This window comes from Tupaia chinensis, unplaced genomic scaffold (assembly GCF_000334495.1).
Source record: "Tupaia chinensis unplaced genomic scaffold, TupChi_1.0 Scaffold139466_1, whole genome shotgun sequence".
Taxonomy (NCBI): domain Eukaryota; kingdom Metazoa; phylum Chordata; class Mammalia; order Scandentia; family Tupaiidae; genus Tupaia; species Tupaia belangeri.
In genome coordinates, this window is record NW_006199351.1 from 750,640 (window position 1) to 767,295 (window position 16,656).

The window sequence follows — 16,656 nt, forward strand, 5'->3', positions numbered from 1 at the left end:
CCGAGTCCGGGACTCGAACCGCGGTCGACTACATGAGAGTCCAGCGACATAGCCATTATGTTCACTGCTGGCCCCTAATATTTTTAGTTTTGAAAAAGGATATATTTCTGATTTTTAAAAAAAATTTAGATCCTTAAGTGTAAATCTTCATCTGACCCACATGAATTGACTGTTTCCCATTACATACCAATAGCTTGCACATAACATGGTTGAATAAGTGGTGTTGTCATTGGAATCTTAGAAGAATTTGACAAATATTCTGTATAGAGCTCTGAAGCCTTGAAGAAATTAATTTGAACTTGAATAGTGAAGTCAAAAGTTGCCACCTGAAAGTTAAATAAAATATTATACTTGTGACTATTTTTGCCTTGAGAATGTGTTAACCACTGAGTTAACAAAACAGTAGTTTAAGAAACGTTCTCAAAAATAAAGTTATCTTGCAATACTGAAACTATATATTTTAAAATAAGACTTGATCTGCTTTTCATGAGTTCATAAGCAATTATTTTTTAGAGAATTATTTTTTTATGTAATTCCACTTGTTATTATTGTCTTTCACTTGACCAGAGAGAGACAGAGAGAGAGAAAATAAAATCAAGAAAGCAAGCTGCCAGGTCTGGGCTCGAACCACGGCCAGCCATGTGGAAATCCAGCACCCTCAACCAACATGCCACCTGCTGGCCTCTGAGTTCATAAGCAATTCTAATAAATAGAATATAAATACACTTTAAAAATTTTATTTATTCAAAGTATTCCAAACATCTAGCCCAAATCTATAAAACTTAGGAAAGAAAATGTAGAGAAATATTTTTGTGAACCTGTCAAGCCAATATTTCTCTTTTTTTTTTTTTTTTTTTTTTTTTTTTTTTTTGTAAGAGGGTACGACTGTTTTCCAGAGAGAGATAGAGAGACAGGAAAGTAGAAAAGGAGAAAGAACTCTCCCAGAAAGAATGGTCACACTGCAATTCCTTCTCCTTCATCTCTCCCTCCGTTCAGAATTTTGGGCATGCATGCACACACACCTGTAGGTTTCTCAAGCCATCAGGTCTCGGACTCAGGCTACACAGCTTACCATGTGAGATCTAGCTAATTCTGTTAAAGATATTATTTTATCTATTTATTTTGGAGAGGTTTCTGTTACAGGGCGTGTGCACTTGCCAGGAAGACAGAGAAAGACAGAGAGACAGAAAACAAGAAATCTCCAGGGGGGATGGCCACGCCGCAATCTCTTCTCCTCCATTCTCCTCTTGGGATCTTGGGCACGCACGCACATGAACCCAGAGTAAGTTTAAGCTACCGAGTCCGGGATGCGAACCGTGGTCGACTACATGGGAGTCCAGCAACATGGCCATAGCGCCAACTGCTGGTCCCAAAGATATTATTTTTTAAGGTTTTTGTTATAGGGTTCATGCACTTGCCAGAAAGACAAGAGAGAAACAGTGAGAAGGAAAGTGAGAAATCAACCCCCAGGGATACAGCCAATACTGCAATCCCTTCTCCTCTATTCTCCTCTTGGGATTTTGGGCACACATACACACACACACACACACACACACGTACTCATCTGGTGTGAGTTTCAAGCCATTGGATCTGGGACTTGAACCACAGTCAGCAATGCGGGACTCCAGGGAGTGTTTAAGGCTAAGCACTATGCCACCTGCTGGCCTATGTTAAAGATACTATTAAGAATATAAATTTAAATCCTTCTTGTATCCAAAATACACAAAGGATATCCAAAGATCAATAAAATAATGAATTAATGAAAAAATCAGTAAAAGGCTTGAAAAGATACTTTAGAAAAGAAGATATACAGCAACTAGCAGTTGGAATAATGGCTATGTCGCTGGACTCCCATGTAGTTGACTGTGGTTCGGGTCCCGGACCCTATGGCTTAAATTCACGCCAAGCGCATGTGCCTGCATGCTCAAGATCCTGAGAACAGAATGGAAGAGAAGGGACTGCAGCGTGGTCATCCCCTCCCGGGGAGTGATTTGTCGATTTCTGTCTCTCTGTCTCTCTCTGTCTTTCTGGCAAGCACGCACGCCCTATAGCAAAATCCTCTCAAAAAAACAAAACAAAACAAAACAAACAAACAAAAAAACAGAAAAGAAGATTTACAAATGACAAAGTAACACCTGAAAAGATGCCGAACATCATTAGACATTAGAGAAATATAAAATGAAACCACCTGAGATACTACTTCACATTTTTCTCAATTGCTTAAACAAAAATAACCATAAATCAAGTTCTGGTAACGATGCTGGCATCTAATTCATTTATACATTCTTGATGATAACACAATTTTTTAAAGAGATTTTTGCAAAAGGGCACATGTGCTCAATGGAAAGACAGAGACAGAAAGTGAGTAATGCCATGCTGCAATCCTTTCTCTTCTATTCTCTTCTCAGGATTTTTGGGCATGCAAGGCACAGGTGTCTAGTGTGAGTTTTAAGACACTGGGTCTGGGATACTAACTGCATTCAGCCATGAGGGAGTCCAGCGACATAATCTTTACATCATCTGCTGGTCCCCTGATAATGCAGAATTTTATAGTCACTTTAGAAAACACTTTTGTAATTTATTAGAAAGTAGAATATATTCTTAATATAAGGCTTAAGACTCCTAAACCTAGATACTCACCCAAGAGAAATGAAAATAGTCATACAAAAACTGGTTTTCAAATATGTATAGTAGCATTATTCATAAGTGTAAAAAACTGAATATAAGCCAATAGCCCCCCAAATAAATGGATGAAAAACTTCAGTAAACTCATAGAATGGAATACTTCTCAAAAAGAAAATGAATTACTGTTATACACAATAATATAAACAAATCTCAAATGCATTAAGATAAGTGAGAGAAACCAGACTAAAAAGGTAGCATTCCCTGTGATTTCCTTTATATGGCATTCTTTTTTTTTTTTTTTTTTGAAGAGGTTTTTGCTATAGGGTGCATGAGCTCGCCAGACAGACAGAGAGAGACAGAGAGACAGAAAGTGAGAAATCACCCCCCGGAGGGGATGGCCACGCCACAATCCTTTCTCCTCCATTCTCCTCTTGGGATCTTGGGCACGCATGCACACGTGCCCGGAGTGAGTTTTAAGCCACCAGGTCCGGGACGCGAACTACGGTCAACTATGTGGGAGTCCAGTGACATAGCCATTATGCTAACTGCTGGTCCCTATATGTCATTCTTGAAAAGGTAAAGTTATAGGTATGAAATCAGATCATTGCCATGGACTGGAGCTGGAGAAAAGGCTGACTAGAAATACGTATAAGAAAAAATTAGATCAGCAATGGGAATGTTCTCTGTCTTAATTTTAGTATTTGTCACACAACTGTAGCCACTTGTTAATATTTATTTACCAGAAAGATAATTTTGTCATATGTAAATTTTATCTTTTTTTAGGTTTTATTCATTTTTTCATGATAGTGAAAGTCAGAGGTTAAAAAAAAAGAAAGAGAAGGATCCTTTATAGGGTCTCACACCACAATTCCCACCCCCAACCTTCCCAGCCAGCCAGGATTAAGGGTGCAATCCTGGCATGTAGACCAGGGAACTGAACCCATGAGCTTCCACATGAAGTCAACATTGCTTGAACAACTCACTGCATCACTGGCCAGGCCCATGCACATACATTTTTAAAAAAAATTTTTAAAAAGGTAAAGCTAATTCTGTGCTCTGATTTTTCTACATCTGGCTTCGAAATGCTAAATGGACTTAAATGGACTGAAACTATCCCTGGAACTATTAAGTCATGGAAGAATGAACAATTAGGGCTAAATAAATTCTTGGTGGTATATAGTGCTAGCCACTCATTTTTAAGTGAAGAAATCTATTTGCATCAAGGAGAAGAATGAGAGTCAATCTTGATGCTTGGAGTTCACATCAAAGTAAAAGAAGATGACGACATTAGCCAATGCAAGACAGGCAGCTCCAAATGCGCATCCCACCATAGAGACATTAAAAAAAAAAAAAAAAAAGCAAAAACTATCAGAAACATGTCTTCAGAATAGTACAAAATAGTCATTGTTTTGTAGCTACCAAGTATACATTGAATCAAGAAGGAATCTTCAAAACACTAAGAAAGCTTTGTGGTTCTTTTACTTACCCTTGCCACACACCTCCAAGATGCAGTGGTATTTTGAAGATGGCACCCTGCATTCCCAATGTGGAACTCTGATACTGAGTTTTGTATGGAGCAGAGCAGATTTTGTTAAAAAATATCATTTGTCTGTTCTAACCTGTCTGGGACTACCTGAAGGACTGACATGGAACGTTTGTCTATTTTTTGCTTAACTTTGAATTCAGGAGAGAAAATCAGTGGGCAGTGGGCATTGCTCAGAAATATAGTATTCTCAACTGGATTGGTCTGAGAAGTACTTCATGATGGGCAAAGTATTTTTACAAGCAAATTGAGAAATAGCGATTGACTGTTTTAAAAAATAATTAGAATAATAAAAATAATGATTGGGGAAAACATAGAAAAGATATTGAATGTTGAAGTGGGGAATTAATGTCTCTGTACTGACTGACATACATGGCATTCCCTTTTGAAAAAACAACGTAATACACTGTAAAGTTATATGTAATCCAATGTAATATAAAGAAGATTATGGTGATAATAAAAAAGAAAAACAAAAGTGCTTTATCTATCATATAACTTACTGACATTTTATGTAACTCTGATATGAGTATTATTATTATTAGCATTTACTGATGAAGGAGATGGGATTTAGAAATGTAATAATTTAGAAAGAAAACTTTTCAGAGGAAATAAGTGTATTCAAAAGTGCACATGTGCACTGGAAAATCTGGAGAATTTAGAAATCCCAGGACAGAATATGTGCTTAGAAAATACCTGGGAAGTTGCTAAGCTTTCCCCTTTTTCGGAATCTAGGCTAAGTGCAATCAGAAAGTAAAGGTTAAGACAGATGCACACCGCCTGGCTAACTGCTGGAGGAGTGCCTCAGCACAGAGGCAAACCCTTTAGCTTTTGTGTCAGGTTATTTTAGTGGTGTTCAAGGAAAATTATGTCAAAACAGTACCTGAATACAAGTTAAAGGAACAGATGTTTTAGTGACTACATACAACAAAGAATACATTCTTTGAGGAAAAAAAATTGATTTGAAAAATCACTAAACAAATGGACGACTATAGCCTTCAGCAATCAAAAACAGTGAACCCAGGGAAAGGAGGATAATCTGATTTCCAGAGTTACCACAGTATACTAAAATGCCCGGATTTATAAAAACAAACACAAAGATTACAAAAAAAAAAAAAAAGAAACAAAGAAAGAAGAACCCTTGGCTCGTTTAAAGAAAAAAAAATTAATCAATAAAAACTATCTACAAGAACTCTCAGGCATAGAAGTTAAAGTTACTGTCCTAAATATACTTATAGAGCTACCAAAAAAAAAAAAAAAAAAAAAAAAGGGGGAAACAAAGGGCAAACCCATTAAACAACTCGGCACAAAGGCATTGGATTACCACATGGCTGAAAATGCTTCGAGTCCTGGACTTGGCGGCTTGCTTTCTTGCTTTCCCTTTCTCTCCCTCTGTCTCTGTCTGGTCAAATTAAAAAATATAACAATAAATGGAATTAAATAAATAATTCTTAAAAGAAAAAAGCCATACAAAAGAACAAAAGGAAATCAGGAAAATGATATATACACAAGATGAGAACATCAACAAAGATAAAAATCATAAAAGAAAATCAGTGAAACTAGGACTGATAGTTGGCATGGTAGTTAGGGTTCTGGACTCCCACATGGCAGACAATGGTTTGAGTCCCAGACCTGGAGGCTTGCTTTCTCACTTTCTCTCTATTTCTCTCTGGTCAAATTACAAAATAATAAGAAGAATAAATAAAATTAGATAAATAATTTTATACAAGAAAAGAAATCAATGAAACTAAAAGTTGGCTCTTTAAAAAGAGATTTAATAATTCACAAAACTTAGAGATAGTCTGACAGAAAAAGAGAAGGCATGGATGATCAAAATCAGAAATTAAGGGGAACCAGCAGTTAGCGTAATGGCTATGTTGCTGGACTCCCACATAGTCGATCACAGTTCGCGTCCCGGACCTGGTGGCTTAAAACTCATGCCGGGCGTATGTGCATGCATGCCCAAGATCCCGAGAGGAGAATGGAGGAGAAGGGATTGCGGCGTGACCATCCCCCCTGGAGGGTGATTTCTCGCTTTCTGTCTCTCTGTCTCTCTCTGTCTGTCTGGCGAGCGCACGCGCCCTATAGCAAAAACCTCTCCAAAAAAAAAAAGAAATTCTCATAAGAACATTACTATTGATCATATATAAAACAAAGATTCAAAGAGAATGTTATGAACAGTTGTACATCAATTAATTAGCTACCTTATTTAAAATTGACAGACTCCTAGACAAATGCAAATTACAAAAGCCAACCAAAGAAGAAAAAGAAAATAGGAAAAGATCTCTATGACTCCAATGGGATTATGATAGCAATAGCATTGAAATCTGTAGACTGAGGTAGTATGAACAGTTTAACAATATAAAGTCTTCTAGTCCATAGATATAGGATGTCTTTTTATTTATTTGTGTCTCCTTTAATGTCTTTCATTAATGTTTTACAGTTTTCGGTGTGCAAGTTTTTCACCTTCTTGATTAAGTTTATTTGTAGGGATTTAATTTTTTTCCATGTTATTATACATGAGATTGATTCTTAAAAGAATTATTTATTTAATCTTATTTATTCATTCATTTATTTGAATTTGACCAGACACACACACACACGCACACACACAACACACACACACATATAGAAAGTGAGAAAGAAAGCCACCAGATCCAAGACTTGAACTGTGGTCAGCCATGTGAGAGTGTCCAGCACCTTAACCACCTTGTCACTTGCTGGTCCCCCATGAGATTTCTTATTTTTAAATTTCTTTTTTTCTTTATTATTATTAATTCTTAATTGCCTTTTTAGAGAGTTTATTGTCAGTGAACAGAATTGCAGCTAATTTTGAGTGTTGTGTTTTGTGTCTCACAACTTTACTGGGTTTTTTTTTAATAGTTATAAGAATTTTTTGGGGGGGCAACATATGGTGTAATGGTTACGTGGATGGACTCACACATAGTCAATTGTAGTTTGAGTCTTGCACCTGGTGGCTTAAAACATACCGGGTGCGTGTGTGTGCATGCCTAAAATTCCAAGAGGAGAATGGAGAAGGAGGGACTGTGGTCTCTCCATCCTCCCCAAGGAGTGATTTCTTGCTTTCTGTCTCTCTGCCTGTCTGTCTCTCTGGTGAGCACACATACCCTATAGCAAAAATCTTTTCAAAAAAAAAAAAAAGAAAGAAAATAAAAGAATATTTTTGGTAGAGACAGTGTGGGAGGAGGGTGGAAAATGGGGGAGGGTGAAAGGGAGTGAATCAATGAGAGAAAGAAGCAAACATTTAAGGGACACATAAATGGAAAATTATCTGTTGATGATACATGGTAATATCTTTGAACCAATATATAGAGTATTCAGGATGAAAAAATTCATTTGATATGCTGTAATGATACACAGTGATTGAATGTAAAAAAGAAAGAAAGAAAACAAACAAAAATGTTAAAAATAAATAAATTATAAAAAGAATTTTGGGAGTAAATTCTTTAGAGATTTTCACAGTCACATGTCTCATCATTGTATAGTAAGTCTTAGCCAGAAGCCACGAAAAAGAAGTACGAAGAATCTAAATCACAAAGTGAGAAGTAAAATTATCTTCATTTTCAGGTGACATGATCTGATATGTAGAAAACGCTGAATACAATACCAAAAAATCTAACTGTTGCTCTTGTTCCCTTGGTAAGTTTCTGAAGGCAGGAGGTGGAAAATAGGCAAGAATGTGCGTGTATTACATGAAGAAGGAAAGACTAAGAGTTTTTTTGATATCCCAAAAGCCTTCAAGATCACAACTGAGGTATATATATATCTAATGATATGCTATACTTATAAAACCCAAGCTGACCATCTAAAAAGTTTTAAATCAAATGAAAAGTTAAATAATATAAAAGTTATACTTTTAGTTCTATTCATTTATTTTGCCCTACTAGGCAAAACACTTGGGTTTTTATTTAACTTTAGCCAGCCAGACTGCTGCAAATTCCATTTCCTGTCATAGAATCTTACATAAACAGTCTGTTCACATAACAGAATTATAGAATCATAATATACTGCATGTGTTATTTTAATAGACATTTCATTTGACAAAATAGAGCAAGCAACTCATTCCCATGATAATCTGTTTCTGCAATGGCACCAGCACAAAGAAGTCAATGAGTAAATTGCATAAAGACTCTGTATTTCATGTAAAAATACAACCTCTTTGATATTTCATACACAAAGAAAATAAAACAAAATTCTGCTTGATTTTATTTCCTCTGGAATTTCTTTTTCTTTTTTTTTTTTTTTTTTAAGTTGTCCTAGATTTTCCTATTAGTCATCAGCAACTAGTAATTCTTTGGACTTCACTTCTACTTCCTTTTTTGTCTAATTCATTTTCTTTTGTTCTTTTTCTTATTTTGAGTATGAATATATATCAATACTTTTCTATTACATATGTTTTTAAATTATTTCTTGCTTTAGGATACCATTCTAATGTTTCCTAATATAACATGGACTCATATTTTAAAGTAAAATTGTGGAAAAATATATGTTTCTCAAATTGTTCTCATCTGACGTCTGGATGGAGATGGATTTCCAATAGAGGAAGCTGGAGAGAAGGCAAGAAGAGGTCAATGGAAATGTGAAGACAAGGAGTTGAGGGGCCAGATTTCTAAATGGACCTCTATGAGGATACTGAAATCACTCACAAAATGAGAGGAACAGGGTACAGTTTATAGTATGAACCTGGCTGGTTTGACAGGGCACAGTTTATATAATGAACCTCGCTAGTGGGGATCAAGTGTATATCCAGAGATGACTATTCTTAGTAAGGGCAGCAGTATACTCACTCAAAACCAAGTTCAGAGAAACAGGCATTTTTAACAGCTAAGGATCATACAGAAAAATCAATTCAGGGAGCAAGGCTTCACGAAGATATCACTTTCAGACCCACACCAAGATGCACAGGAAAGGCTATAAAAAGTCAGTACCTTTGAGATAGTCAAGTCTCTAATAAGAAGAAAGTATGATGGGAAAGGAAGCCTGGGAAAATATAGAGGGCTTTTGGACATGTAGGTATCCTAAAGAACAGAGAGGAAGAGAAGGGAAGCCAGGTGTGAGAGGATCATAGATGAGAGAGATGTAAATTTATTCAAAATCAAGGAAGGTAAGAGTGAAACTTTGGAGTTAGGGTAGAGGTTTAGCACAGTGCATGGCTGAGGTTTATATAAGAATGTCTCATATTGGTGGTGATGTGATATTGTTACTTACCAAGATAACTCAGTGTACTCATATCATCTTTAAGTGTTTAAATATGGAGCCTTTTTCCCTCCTCTAACCAACACATTTTCTGAAACACTGTGTGCTATATTCACAAGAGACTGAGAATTAAGGCCTACCTCCTCTGATTACCAACTTTCATAATGGTCACACTGGATTTGCATTCTCTTAACTCACATCTTTACATACAATTTGCACAAACTGTGTTTTTAACCAAGGTAGCTCAGTAATTACATAGAATCCCAAATTCAGAAGCTCTGTGATTTCTTTACCCATGGAAGTCTTACCACTTCAACAAAACTATAAGAATATAAGACATAATTTCTTGCACAGAAACTAAGTGATACACAGAGAGAAAAGATTAGTCTTCTCATGATGAAACTAGTAAAGTATTTGAGAAGAAAGAAAAACTTTAAAGTTCTGTGATGTGGGGTCAGTAAGAGGTGTTGTGGTTAAGGTGTTGGATCCCACATGGCCAACCTCTTAGTTCATTTCCCGGACTCAGTGGCTTAAAAGACACATCAAGCATTGTGTGGGTGCATGCCCAAAATCCTGAGAGGAGAATGGAAGAGAAGTAACTATGGTATGCCCATCCATCCTCTAGAGGGTGATTTCTCACTTTCCCTTTTTCTGAGTCTCTCTGGCGAGCACATTCACCTTAAGGTAAAAATCTAAAAAAAAATTTTAACGTTTTGTGATGCGTGCCATTTTATGTGCTCTCCCAGATGTACTCATTCAAAGAGAGGAATATCTCGTATTGAAAAAGGGCATTTTCATTAAGAAAGGATTTCAGCCTCCAGACCTATGTTGGTAGACAAAGATGTTTATGAATCAAAAAGAAAAGGACTGGCTCTTTAGCTCAGGAATTCAGGGACCTGGGTCTCACATGGCTGACTGCAATTCAAATTCCTGTCCTGGCAGCTTGACATGTGTGCCCAAAATCCCTGTCCTTGACATTGGACATTTGTGCTCAAAATCATGATAAAAAGTAGGAATAAAGGAAAAAGGATCCTGGTATGACCATTCAGAGGTGATTTCTCTCTCTCTCTCTCTCTTGCTCTCGCTCTCGCTCTCACTCACTCTCTTACAAGCACACAAGTCCTCTGACAATAAAAGGAAAGAGAACAAAAAAAAAAAAAGAGAAGGTATATCCAAATGTCTTTTTTATAATTCTTGAAGGATTATTCCATATAAACTTACTGTAAGAATGATTGTAAATCCAGAATGACCATCATGAAAGGTTGACCTAAAGGGTTGTAAATCCTTAAAGGGCAGACAAAAGCTAATGGAGAAATGAAAAGAATAAACAATTCTCCATCATAATCAAGAACTGCAGGGGACATACAGAAAAGTAGAGATGAGAGCTGCTGCAAAGCAACTGAGATACTGAAGATCACCCTGCCTATGCCACAGGGCAGAAACTAAGCCATAGCAGCAGGAAAAGTAAGAGTAATAATAGGGAAAGTTCTATATCAATGCTGTTCAATTTCACATTCTGTGATACAGAAATGTTCTACACTGTACGATGGCTACATATGGACAATGGGGACTTGAAATGTGCATACTATGATGGAGGAACTGTATTTTTCATTCTACATTATTTAAGTTAATTAAATTTTCAATTTAAATAGTTACATGTGGCTAGTGGCTAACATATAAGGAAATACAACTCTACATTCACCTAGAAAACATGTCAGTGTCCCACAAATAAAGGAGAGGCTTGAGTGACTTAGAGTAAATAACCAGTACAGTCAAAGATGGCAAATAAAACTGCAATTGCCCACCAGCAAAGCTGGTGCAGTGCAGGAAGGGAAGCGTTACAACTAAAAATAAATCAATACTTTATTGCTGATTTCACATTTTCCTGCTACATAGGTCAACCAAGAGAGAGCACCCACTGGCTATTTACATTTACCCACTCACACACATAAAGACAGACAACTTACATCTAGCTATAAATATACTAGAGGGCATTTGAAATGACTGGAAACCAGATAATCAATCTGCCTTGCCAGCAAAAATTTATGGAGCAAATTCTCAGAGGGTGTGCTGTCTCTGCAGAATTTTATATGTTCTTCTCATTGTTGAATGGAATTACAGTCCAATACACTGAGTAAATATTTCTTTAAAATACCCTGTCAATGTAGAAAGATTCAGAATTTTAAGCTAAGCATGTCACTCTATAGAATTATAATTGTATCTACTTTATTTTAATTTTAAAATCAATTTCTAAAACCCTGGAAGAGCCATAATCTAAATATTAAGAAATACATTTACAAGATTTTTAAGTTGGAGTCAAAATATCATATCGTATATCCCCAAAATTCATGCCAGAGACTTATATTGGATTATACATTTTTCTAATTTTCAGTGATTCTTAAGCAAAATATTGTTGTATACATATCCATTATATGAAAATATAAAATCACAATATAGATTTATAAAAAAAAAAAGTTGTAAACTTTGTCTTAACATACTAAAAAAAAAAAAAACGAGATTAAATTACTCCACAGAACTTAGTTATAATTCTTATTGAAAAGTGCATGTGTTTGGGATCAGCGATGATGTAATGATTACATCACTGGACTTCCACAATGTCAACTGCAGTTTGAGTTCCAGAACCGGCAGTTTAAAATTCACACCGGACACATGTGAGTGCATGCCCAAAATCCCAAGAGAAGAATGGAGAAGTAGGGATTGCAGCATGGCCGTCCCTCCTGGGGAGTGATTTCTCACTTTCTGCATCTCTATGGCAATCCCTCCTGGAGAGTGATTTCCCGCTTTCTGTCTATCTCTTTCTGTCTCTCTGGCAAGTAACATGTAGCCTATAGCAAAAATCTCTCTCTAAGAAAAAAATTTTTTTTTTCAAATAGACCTGTAACAGGCAAACAGACTGAAGTTCACTGATAGGTTTTGTTTTGTTTTATTTTTAGGTTTTTGCCATAGGGTGTGTGCACAATCTGAAAAGAGACAGAGAGAGGAAAAGTAAGAAATCAGCCCCATGGAGGATGGTCACACACATGCCTAGCATGGTTTTCAAGTCACCATTTCTGGGACTCTAACCAATCAGCCATGTGGGAGTCCAATGCCTTACCCACCCTCCCAACTGTTGGCCCCAGTACTGATAAATTTTTAAAATGTGACAAAGCTTTTCTTTGAAACAAGATGAGTTCAATGACAAAATCAATCACTATTTAAAGAACCAATGCAATCCTTTACGAATTGTGCCAAAAATAGAAAAGATCACTTTTCAACTCATTCTTCGAAGTCAATAGTTCCCTGATATACAAACCAAAGACATCAAAAGGACAAAAACAAAAGAAAAACACAAGCTATAGACCAATGCCCTTTATATGTATAAAAGTAAAACTCCTAAACAAAATAATAGGAAACTTAATTTAACAATATATAAAAAAGGAGTATTGTCCATGATCAAGTGGAATTTATTCCAGGAATGTAAGGTTGATTTAATACATAAAAATCAATCAGAATGACTAGTACACCATTATTAACAGAAAAAGGAACAAAAATAACATGATCATCAAAGTGCATTAAAAATTTAGCAAAATTCGGGAACCAGCAGTTACCGTAATGGCTATGTCACTGGACTCCCACGTAGTCGACCGCGGTTCGTGTCCTGGACACCGTGGCTTAGAACTCACGCCGGGCGCGTGTGCGTGCGTGCCCAAGATCCCAAGAGGAGAATGGAGGAGAAGGGATTGTGGCGTGACCATCCCCTCTGGGGGGTGATTTCTCGCTTTCTGTCTCTCTGTCTCTCTCTGTCTGTCTGGCGAGCGCACCCGCCCTATAGTGAAAACTTCTCAAAAAAAAAAAAATTTAGCAAAATTCAACATGCTTTCATGATCAAAACATTCAGTAGGGCTAGCAAGTGTCACAGTGGTTAAGGCAGCTGAATTCCACATGGCCAACCACACAGTTTGAGTCCGGAACCAGAGGCATGAGAAACAAGCCAGGTGTATGTGTGTGTTCTGTATGCATGCTCAAAATCTTGAGAGGAGAGTGGAAGACAGGGGATTATGGCATGGTCATTCGTCCCCGCCCCCCAAGGAGGGCGTGATTTCTCTCTCTCTCTTTTTCTTTCTCTGGCACATGCACACAACTTACAGCAAAACTAAAATAAATAAATAAATAAATAAATAATAATTTCAACAAACTATAAAAAGGAACTTCCTCAAACTGATAAAGGGAAACTACAAAGCAAACAAACTTGCTAACATCATACTTAAAGATAAAACAAATAAATTTTTTTTAAAGTTTTTGTTGTTGTTTTGTTTTTGTTTTTGTTTTTGTTTTGCAGTTTGTTTGTGATTTTTCTGCCATTAGGGCACATGTGCTCACAGGAAAGAGACAGTGAGAGGGAAAGTGAGAAATTATGCCCTGGTGAGATGGTCATGCCGCAACTCCTTCTCCTCCATTTTTCTCTTGGGATTTTCTCTTGGGATTTTGAGCACACGTATGCCAATGTACCTGACATGATTTTCAAGCCACCAAGTATTGGACTCAAACCACAGTCAGCCATGTGAGAATCCAGCACCTCAACCACCACACCACCTGCTGGCCCAAATATGTGTACTTTCATCTTAAGATGAGGAATAAAATGTTTGCTCTGATGAATCTTTTTCTTTTCTTTTTTTTTCTTTTTATTGCCAAAGTGTGCATGCACTCACAAAAGAGAGACAGAGAGAGAGAGAGAAAGACAGGGAGAAAGCACCCCTCAATGGGGTATAGTCATGCTGCAATCTTTTCTCCTCCACAACTCTATCATGTCAGGATTTGGGGCAAGCATGCTCATATGTTCGACGTGTTTCTCAAGCCTCCAGGGCCAAGACTAGAACTCTGCAGTCGTCTATCTGGGATTCAGTTTTCTTAATTACTAGGCTATGGTGCCAACCCTCATCAATCCATTTCAATATTATATTGAAGTTTATAAAAATCAGCAAAAATTTAAAGAGTATCTGGAATGTAAATAGAATTAAAGTTTTCTCTATTTGTAAATGGTATATTCATATATACAGAACATTCAAAGGAATCCACTAACAAACCATTAAAACTAATAAATGAGTTTGACATGGTTGCAGAATATAATAAGAGCATGGAAAATTGTTTTTCTATACACTGGCAATGGACAATATGAAAATAAAACTAAAAAAATTTGTATTTATAATAAAATCAAAAATAATTATTTAGACATAAATTTAACAAAAAATGGGAAATTCGTACACTGAAAACTTTTCAGTAATATAACCGATCACAATATTTTTGGAGAGCAATTTGCTAATATTCCAAAATATGTGCCTGGATTTCAATTCCACTTCTGAGAATATATAACAAAAACACATAATCAGAAAGCCGACACTGGCCTACAAGGACTTTTTTATAGGATAAATTATAAAGCAAAAAAAGGGAAAAAAAAAGTGTACACAGTGAGAGAGATTAATTAAGTATCCATGACAATGACAGAGTAAAATAACATGCATCTGAAAATTAAATTGTATTTAGAATACTTACTGACACAGCCACTTATAACATTTTCACTGATACAGTTAGTAAAAGTGTGGGAATAAAAATACTTGATATAGCATTTTTTATTAAAATTACAAATCTACAACCATAGGTGCAGAAATATAAAAGAGAGATAGAGACATACCAAAATATCACTAGTGGTCACTATCAAGTATTAGGATTTAGAGTACTATTTATTTTTTCTTTTCATTATCATTTAAATTTGACTTAAATTTTAATAATCAAGAAGAGAACACCATTTGTAAACAAGATTAAAATATATGGGCCAGCAGGTGGCATGGTGGTTGGAGTACTGGACTCCCACATAGCTGACTGAGGTTTGAGTCCTGGACCTGTTGGCTTATCTGGCTGTCTCTCTCTCTCTCTGTCTCTCTCTCTCTCTCTGGAGAGTGCACATGCCCTACAGCAAATTTTAAAATAATCATAATAAATAAAATTAAAATAAATAATTCTTTAAAGAAAATAGGTTGATGGGACAAACTTGCAAATGATTAGGATATGCAAAAGATGAGTAACCTTTGGAAGATAAATAACACTCTAAAAATTAAAAAGATAAGCCTTCTCTGAAATTCTCCAAAGTACCTTGTTAATTATGCATTTCGATAAATTAGATAGACAAATAAGACAGTGTATTATTCAATAAATATTGTAATGTCTTGACTATATATCATGCACTGCAAAAGATAAAAAGAAAATTTAAATAGTATGTCTATTCTGATAATGTTTGATAACCTAAATTAGGCTAAAGAAAAATATCCTTTAGATGATATTTTTTAAAAACCAAAGATGTTGTTCCTTTCTGGATAACCTTGCTAACTGAATATCTGTAATCAATGGCAGAAACAGAAAGACCTCAAAGTTTAGACGTACGGAAGGCAACAGTAGATACCAGAAGCTGCATGAAGTTGGGTATGGGGAGGAGGGAGGGACTCAGAAAAGAATGAATAACAGACACAAGATGGCATGTAAACAATGCAAATAGGTTACGGAATGGTATGCCACAACAGAGTAGAAAAAAGAGTTTTGCATATATGTGTGGGTATGTATTTATAAACTTCTAGAATGAATATTGAAGGTGCATGACATTACATGTTTTTGTTGAAGATAATGAGTAGTGTAATATCCTTCATTTGATTATGACTCGCTACTGCATGCTTTGAAAAACTGTAGTGAATGCCACAAAGATGTAAAATTAAATGTAAATTAGAAATTGCAAAACAAAATCAGTTTTTTAAAGGATCTTCAGTTGTCTTTGCCACATCTTAATTACACTGTGCTCATCTAAAAGTGGACCAGGGTCTAGACCATGATCTGGTGGTTAATAAGAGATCCAGATTCTAAATAGACAAGTACATGGTTTGAGACCTGGTCCTAGTGGCTAGAAAAACACACCAGCTGTGTGTGCATGTGTGCCCCAAATCCCAACAGAATGGAAATAGAGGAGAAGGGATTTTAGCACCTCCATGCCCCATTGAGCAGTCTTATAGGGAAATTAGCAGACCTTGCAATTCCTTACAATTTCTCTGTCACTCTCTGTCTCTGGCAAGCAGAGACACACTCTGACAAAAAAAAAAAAAAGTAAAACTGGAACGGACAAAAGAATGAACATTTAGACTCCGTGAGAATCACATGTATACAAAACCCACAAAATATATCACAACTGGTGTACTATATCTAAGAATGACAAAATTATTCTTTATCGTATTATA

The 16,656-nt window shown here is 36.1% G+C and overlaps 1 protein-coding gene across 1 annotated transcript in view; it reads right to left on the reverse strand.

Moving 5' to 3' along the window:
• Positions 1 to 16,656, reverse strand: part of LOC114004650 (cilia- and flagella-associated protein 47-like) — a 66,692-nt gene that overhangs the window by 33,568 nt on the left and 16,468 nt on the right. Inside the window, exon 7 of the mRNA XM_027765700.1 lies at positions 188 to 326. Coding sequence (XP_027621501.1) covers positions 188 to 326 — 139 coding nt within the window. The remainder of the gene's footprint in view (positions 1 to 187; positions 327 to 16,656) is intronic.